An 8,016-nucleotide genomic window follows, 5' to 3' on the forward strand; every position below is an offset into this window, starting at 1 on the left:
ACCTCAATATATTTTCCTTATTTTGAAGAGAGTTTGTACGGATGATTTGCTCGATGGATCATCCAAGTCACCAGAAACAAAAAAGTACTCCCTTCATCCCATAATATAAGAGCAGTTTTTACATTAGTGTAGTGTTAAAAACGCTCTTATATTATGGAACGGAGGTAGTAACTTGTTTATTTTTTGGAGAATTCACAGTTTTATTTTCCTTTTATTTTCTTGAAAGGAGAATTCACAGCTAAATCAAGTTGTAGCCAGCCAATCGTTGGGCATGCCGGCCCAACGTCTGAAGGCTGGAAGAGAAAAGGCGCCAACTTCATTTTCCCGTCAAAGAGAAAGGAGATCTGTTTCTCACCTCATGGCCAGATCTGCGGCGCTGCTGCTGCTGCTTCTCGCTCTTCTCCTGGCGTGCTCGGGGGCCGCGTCGGCAGCCGCCGCGGCGGGCAGAATCAAGAGCAAGGCTGCTGCTCGGTCAGCGAGGGCGGAGGCGGAGGCGGGGTGCCGGGATCTGGCGACGCGCGGCAAGTGTGTGGCGAGCGGCGGCGGGGGCAGGTGCCGGTGGTGCCGCAGCGACGCGCTCGACGACATGTGCTTCGGCGCAGCGGAGGCGTGGCGGCTCCCGAAGCAGGTCTTCTCCTGCGACCAGCCCGCCGGCGCCGCGCACGCCAGGAGATAGCGCCGGCGCCGCTGCTCTGCTTTCGACGCCTTCCCCTGGTTGGGAGGGGTCGTTGTATTCTACTCGCTGGATGTGGGATTTACCGAGTGTTCGGTGTTCGTGCGTTGTACTGTCGTGTTACTCATGTATACGTACTTGATTTTATCGAAACGGGGCTGATCGCGGCCGAATTTATTAGCTTCCATTTGTTATCAGGATCACTTGCCTTCTATCTTCACTCGTTTCGATCGAATGTTTTTTAGATCATCCATTTTCTTGCGTCGAGGTTTCTTTTCCGAATCAGCACAGCACCTTCGCAAATTGACATTCTCAGCCAACGCAAAGGACCCAGATATAAATCTTACGTCACCCGCATGGCAATTTCTCTGGTAATTTCTTTTACTACATGGCAATTTTTCACTTTTTTTTTGCGGGGGCAATTTTTCACTTTAAAACATACATATCCTTGTACACAAGCATGGACATTTCATCTATTTTCGCATCACAAGTCTGGTCACTTGATTTTTAGTGTTCAAAATCTAGGGGCGGATTTGTAACATTTCCTGAAAACAACAGTAACGGCGCAACGCAATGCCGGGGATATTTAAAAAAAGGAAAAAAAGACAGTTCAATTATTTTTTTAGAATAAGTTCCGATTTATTCATCAACTATCAAGGTAGTGTAAAGAACACCAGAAGTAAAAAATACATCTAGGTTTATAGACCACCTACCAACGACTAATAGCACTAGAGCAAGCCGAAGGCGCACCGTTGTCTTCGTCCCTTCTCATCAGAGCCGAGCAAATCTTATTGTAGTAGACAGTCAGAAAATCGTCGTACAAGGCCACATAGGACCCAGCGCACGAGAACAACAACTGTCATCAATGAAGAGAAGCGTAGATCGGAAGGATCCAACTTGTAGACACACGAACACAAACGAACGATAACAAGATCCACCATGGATCCACCGAAGACAAAGGCCGACCGAATCCCGCGAGATTCGCTGGAGACAAACCTCCGCACACCCTCCGACGATATTAGAAACACCACCGAGACAGGGGTAAGGCGGGGAGAACCTTATCTTCAGAGAACCGCACCGTCTTATCTCTCTAAGCTGGACACAAACCATAACAAAACTCAAAAGAACATGAAAAAACGGAGCCCTCCGGTCCATTCACCACGCCTCCATGACCCTAAAACCATGAGACGAGGTAGACCGGCGACAGCACCGGCGAAAGGCACAAGAAACTCTAGCCAAAGGATCCTCTTTCTTCCCATGAAGGAAAGAAACGAATGCACACCGTTCAAATTAACAAGCCTTTAATAGCTTGCTTGATGATGACCGGTGCGTGGATTTGAAGCAAGAACAGGCGAATGGATAGTATCTGCATGGGGCGTTTTCTCCTGCTACTAACATAGTGCCGTCGCGGTTGCGTAGAAGAAGTGCCCTCCTAGGTGGTGTCCAAAGCTGAGCATGCTTCCATTTGCAGGAACAAATTGAATGTTTTTAAATTGCTGAGGTTGGTCATAGTGGAGAGTAACTTATACTAGTGTTATTCATACGACACTAGTCTAAATTACTATTTCCATAGCGCAAAGTAACATAATACTAGTGTCATAGATGACTTCATTTATTAGCTTATAGACTTATTTTATCACAAATTACTAGTAGTAACTTAACACATGACAAGACAATTTTGCTTATGGTAAGTATTTAACGAGGAAAGATGTGCTGGCGGAAATGTACGGCCAGCTATCGCTAGGCAGCGACAGTCCATGCCTCCTTCCATGGTAGTTGCCGCATCGTTCTCAGCCAATGGCACAGCTGTACTGATTGACCACGCTAAACCGAACGATTATTATGGAAGATTCTCAACGGACGTGCCATGCTGCTTTGCAATCAATCAATGGACGCATCAGAAGAGATCAGACACCTCGAATTAGTATATATAAACAACAAAATTGATACACGATTGTCTGTGGCCCGTCAGCAGCTCAGCTTTCATTAACCGTTGCAATTTGAAGAAATTATTCGTGTACGTGGTCTGGTCTGGAGACCCAGACAGTAAAAATAACATGCAAGTAAAACAGCAGCAGAGTAGTATGTCCCAAGGGGCCAAAATAGGATTAATCAATAATACTTCTATATCCTAGTGCCTTTGGCGGCAGCTGGAAATAACCTGATGGCACTGGTTTCTTGCTTGCTTCACTTGCCCGTCCCCGCCCCTTCCAGGTCTAAATTCAGCATATAGGCGCCGAAATAAGCACACAACAGCTCCGCATGTCTACATACTCCGCAACTTTGATCCGCTGGAGAAAGCTTGCTATTTACATCTCTTTAGAGTGATACAACATACATTCCTCGGGCACATCTGGTATCAAAGGACTCTCAGCTGAGCTAGAAAGGCAGCACATAGATCAAGAAAGAGGAGGTGCGGCCCGCTCGCCCTTTGCAAATCCAGAAGGTATTTCTCATCTCTTGTTTTGTAAAGCTGCAATATCAAAAATACAGAGACAACTAAGAAGAATGCAACACAGATAATGAGAACATATGGTTTCAAGTGCGTAAATGAGGAGCAAATATTATTCCAATCGTATAGGTTTATGAATTATGTAAAGTTGTTGCCGAGTGGAGGCACATCGGGATCACCATCAAGTGCACAACTGAAGTAAAAAAGGTGACGCGAATAATGGGAGTTGAATTTCAGTTTTCACATGATAGTGACTGCAATAGACATCAAGTCGAGGCATGCAAGCATTAGGTGTATGGCAACAGGGGTGTGTGTATACAATGGAAATAAGATTCCAATTTTAAGAGGTTCCTCAACCTATTACGCGGATTTCAAAGTAAAAGACATGCAGGGATATGTGAAGAGTTATCAGCTTGTGTATAAACTTCCTCGTAAAAATATCATGTATAGACGAGCGTGCATGGAAATGCAAGGGACTGCTAGTGAACAATTTGGAGTGCCATACTTATCGAGTGACTAAAAGGTCAAGGTCTGCTACACTGTTTAACCATCAGGTGAAAGACACGCATAAGTACTCATGCATCACACTGCTGTATTTGCATCAGGACTTCTCATTGGATGCATACAGATGGTTTGCAATTTACCTGAAGTTCGAACTTAATTAAATTTAACTTGTCACCCAGGTCATCGGTTTCAATAGGCTCTGCACTGAAGTTATAATTGGTATGACTCATATTCTCCTGACCGGGAAAGCCAGGAGGACTCCATCTACATTTCATGTTATAGTGTCCAATTTTTTTCCAGTATACATTCAGTTCTTGCAGAGCCTTCAGCACTTCAGTCATAACTTCTCTTGGATGTGCTCGAGACTGTCAAAATGAATCCAAAGATGTTAATTGAAATATATAAGAGCTTAAGAAAAGCACCAGAACAAAGCTAAACATAGGTTACCTGAAGCCCAAGAGCCCATTTCCTATCAGCTGGAAAATGTGGTCTCAAGCCAACTGGAGATTCCATGTATGGTTGTTGCCGATTTCCATGAGCTGGACTTTGTGTTTCACTTGGAGTAATGGGTGAGAATGAAGATTCCTTGATGCCAAAGTTATTAGAAATCAATAATCTAACAGCACATGCAGCGGTCAGAAGATTAAAACAGAATCGGGGGAGGCAAACAAGTGAACACAGTAACTCACCATAGCTTCTTGATACCCAGCTCCAAGATAGCCAGTTGTTGTGCGACTCTTATTATCCAAAAATAAATAATATGCAACTGTTGCCTGCAGTGCGCAGATAAATTAGTCATGCTCGTTAATCTGCACATAACAGGCATATGCAGACAACAGAACGTAAAAAAAAAGTTACCTCATTTTGCAATCTATTATGAATTGATTCAACCAGCAGGTTTTTGTCAAATCCCAGACTGATAACTTTAACAAGAGATTCTTCATCAATCTACAAAATCATGAGAGAAACCAACACATTATTCAAGGACTTAAATGAAGAAATACTCTGTCAGCTCCCATCTGGACAGTCACACAGAAAACTGCAAGATTGACTCCAATACACATAAAAATTTAAGAAACCAGTGAGCACTCCCATGCATAGCTTCACGAAATGGCACAAGGCAGAAGGGTAATGTACAGACCCCAGAAAAAAACTTTAAAATATATCATTATAAATCATGAAGAGAAATGATGGGCACATTTTTAACCACATATAAACTTAACCACCAAGTTTATATGCCTTATTAGGAGATATCAACAATATAAAAATATCTTTATGGGCGGAATATTTGGCATAACTAACACACAGAGAAACACCATTATATCGTAGTTCAACTGATTTTCATAAAGGAAGCGGTGCAGAGGGCTATTATACCTTTTTAACTTGTTGCGCAGTATCTGGTGGAGGCACGGCTAAATATCGTGGGAGTTGAGCTTCAAACCATGGATGCTCGCGTATTTCACGAATGGTTATCCTTTTCATAGGATCAACAACTAGCATCCTTGGAATCAAATCCCTTGCTGGGCCTGATAAATGGCTCGGAAGGGTATATATTCCACCCTGAAATGAAAAATGGAATACATTATTTATATCACTAGAAGCAGGTACAGATGCACCATTCAAATGCAGACAACACATATATTTGCTAACCTTTATTTTCTTAAAAAGGTTGGGTATGTTCTCATCATCAAATGGAAGAGTACCACATAGAAGTGCATAAAGAATAACACCGCAGCTCCATACATCAACTTCAGGCCCAGCGTACAGTTTTCCAGATATAACCTAGATAACAGAAAGTATATTATACAGTGAAACCAAAGAGTCTGGGAACAAAGCTACAATGATGCCATATCCTTTCTGTCTGAAATTAGTTCAAGGATAATTACCTCCGGAGCTGCATAATTTGGGCTACCACAACTTGTCTTAAGAAAGTGGCCGTCACGCATAACATTACTTAAGCCAAAATCCGCAATCTTAACATCACAATTATTGTCCAAAAGAAGGTTCTCCGGCTTTAGATCGCGGTGCACCACCATGTTCCTGTGGCAATATTGAACACCAGATATGATCTGTACAAAGACAGAAAACAAAGTAACCCGTCACATTAAGGGTCTGAGTGGAATGATAAACATCATTACTGTGTCTGAACTCTGCAATTTCCGAGCAAACTATATTTCACATGCCATTGCTGATACATCATCAAAATAAGTGGCAAACAAGAACAGAAAAAAAAAGCTTAATCCAAACTTTAGAGTTTAGAAACTAGGACGCTGAGTAGAATCTTCAGAATAAAGGGTTGAAGACAATAAAGGAGAGATTACCTGTTGAAAGAAACGGCGGGCCTCTTCCTCCTGTAGCCTACCTTTCTCAACAATGTAGTCAAATAATTCACCAGACTTAACATACTCCATGACCACATAAATATCAGCTGGTGCCTCTATCACTTCATAAAGGCGGATGATATGCGGGTGCATGAATAATCTTAATATCTTGATCTCTCTTTTCACTGCAAGAGAACAATGCAAAAAAAATTAAAAATAACTGGAGTGCTTCATTTTAGACCAAACAACTATATAAGATACTCCCTCTGTCTCAAAATGTAAGACCAGAGCATTTGTTGTGCTTGGCACTTGAGCAGTGAATACTTTCTTAAACAGTTCCTATACAACATTAGTAATCAAGAGTGGTGCTGCATTCACATGGCTGATGTGCTTGCTCATGTCAATCACAATTTCCTACATCATGCAAAGATAGAAAAACAGGAGCACTCCATTTATGAGAATGGTAATTACTACAACGGCTGAATCACAGAGAGTATATGTTAGACTACCCACGGTGGGAGTAACATAGGTAGTAACATCACACATATCTAGATAAAATAGATGATGTGGCAAGCAATAAATGAAGAAAGAGAGGCATGTAGTAACATAGCTAGTTACTACTAATATGAGTAACATCACACATGTCAAGGCAAGATGAGTCTATAGCATAATAAATGAAGTATTGCATGTTACCACACATATGTTACTCCCCACTATAGAGGTGGTAACATAGAGTAGTAACATGAGCATGTTACTACTCTATGTTACTGCCCATTGTGGCTAGTCTTATTAATAGAAGAATAGTAGCATGTCAACTTTCCATTTATGAGCGGTAATTACTACAACAGCAGAATACTAGTTTAGCACATTACCCAATAAACGAACATCCCACAAAGAAACTAATTAGTATGTGTTATATGTTGGTATATGTACATAATAGGAAACTCTACTCACTGAATGAGCTCAATAGAGCAAGCCAAATTACCAACCTTTCTCTTCCATCTCCATGTTTTTGATTTTCCGGCGGTTAAGGATCTTGACGGCCACCTTGTGGCCAGTTTTTATATGCTCAGCAATCTTGACCTTCCCGAAGGAACCAATCCCCAGGGTCTTCCCAATACGGTAATTCTTCAAAGGGTTGCCATCTTTGCCGCCCGCCTCCATCTTCCACCTTAATCGCAATCACACCAAACCACACTTCAGGAAACGAAGACTGGGAAATCACTACTAGTACGAAATTTCACACGGAAACGACGGGCGGGCATGAATAAAGCACGCTGGCTGTTCCAATTAAGCAGGACAGATCCAGCTGGTCCGTGTGTTTAATTGCAACTCCAAGCCTACGACGGCTGGGGATAGAAGGCAGGCAGAAATGCTTAATTCCGAGATGAGAAGGGCCATTTCACCCAGAACAGAGCTCCAGCTCTTCCTAACCCAATTCAACCTGAGACCCACAGCATCGGCGGAAAACTAGCAGGCCATGCTAAGCTCGGGAGCTCACGGATCTGCAGGCTAGGTAGCGAGCGAATCCCGCTCACTCGTGGAGCGATGAAACAAAAACTCACGGTCCACCTCAAAACCAAAGCACCTCGCGGAATTCTCGAGCGGGGAGGGGCGCGGGAGGCGGCGAGAGGGAAAGGCGGCGAGGCAGGATCCCCTACCTGGCCGCCGGCGAGGCTCCCCGGGGAGAGGCGTAGCGGCGGCGGCGCGGAGATGCGGAGGGCAGACGGAGAGAGAGAGGAGGGGGTGGAGAGACTGGGAGCGATGCGTCGCTCACGGGACCGGGGGAAAGGGGGAGGGAGGGGGAGGAGAGATTCGATTCCCGCAACACCGAGGGGCCCACGGCGACGGCGACTGCGGGTGGGACCGCGCGCGCCCGTGGCGCGCGCGGGTTCGTGCGGCTCGCTGGTGTGGTGGGGGGCCAATCAGACAACGGGCAGAGGGCGTGGGACGGGGAGGATTCCATCGCGATCTGTCGTTTTCCGCCGGGTGGATGCGACGGGAACGCGACGCGACGGTTCGTTCCCGGTGCGTTGGTGCTTGGTGAGCGCCACGGGTTCAACAGT

At 44.3% G+C, this 8,016-nt stretch overlaps 2 protein-coding genes across 3 annotated transcripts; one reads left to right on the top strand and one right to left on the bottom strand.

The window, feature by feature from the left end:
* LOC109777740 (uncharacterized) lies at positions 1-853 on the top strand. The gene has a single exon (XM_020336302.4). It carries the CDS (start codon positions 272-274, stop codon positions 674-676), a length of 405 nt encoding a protein of 134 aa, XP_020191891.2. The 5' UTR covers positions 1-271; the 3' UTR covers positions 677-853.
* A 1,781-nt stretch (positions 854-2,634) lies between these two features.
* LOC109777741 (serine/threonine protein kinase OSK1) lies at positions 2,635-7,764 on the bottom strand. 2 transcript variants are annotated; one of them, XR_002236393.4, is made up of 11 exons: positions 7,612-7,740; positions 6,940-7,121; positions 5,951-6,135; positions 5,516-5,698; positions 5,280-5,411; positions 5,004-5,189; positions 4,488-4,577; positions 4,319-4,402; positions 4,077-4,245; positions 3,770-3,994; positions 2,635-3,146 (listed from the first exon to the last, which is right to left on the bottom strand). XR_002236393.4 is itself a non-coding variant. In XM_020336303.4 (11 exons), exons 2-11 carry the CDS (start codon positions 7,112-7,114, stop codon positions 3,033-3,035), a joined length of 1,512 nt encoding a protein of 503 aa, XP_020191892.1. In that variant the 5' UTR covers positions 7,115-7,121; positions 7,612-7,764; the 3' UTR covers positions 2,635-3,032. The 2 variants fall into 2 exon arrangements, 1 of the variants encoding a protein (XP_020191892.1); XM_020336303.4 differs by having other exon boundaries at positions 4,077-4,214; positions 7,612-7,764.
* Positions 7,765-8,016: the final 252 nt, after the last annotated feature.

Source organism: Aegilops tauschii, chromosome 3 (assembly GCF_002575655.3).
Source record: "Aegilops tauschii subsp. strangulata cultivar AL8/78 chromosome 3, Aet v6.0, whole genome shotgun sequence".
Classification (NCBI taxonomy): Eukaryota; Viridiplantae; Streptophyta; class Magnoliopsida; order Poales; family Poaceae; genus Aegilops; species Aegilops tauschii.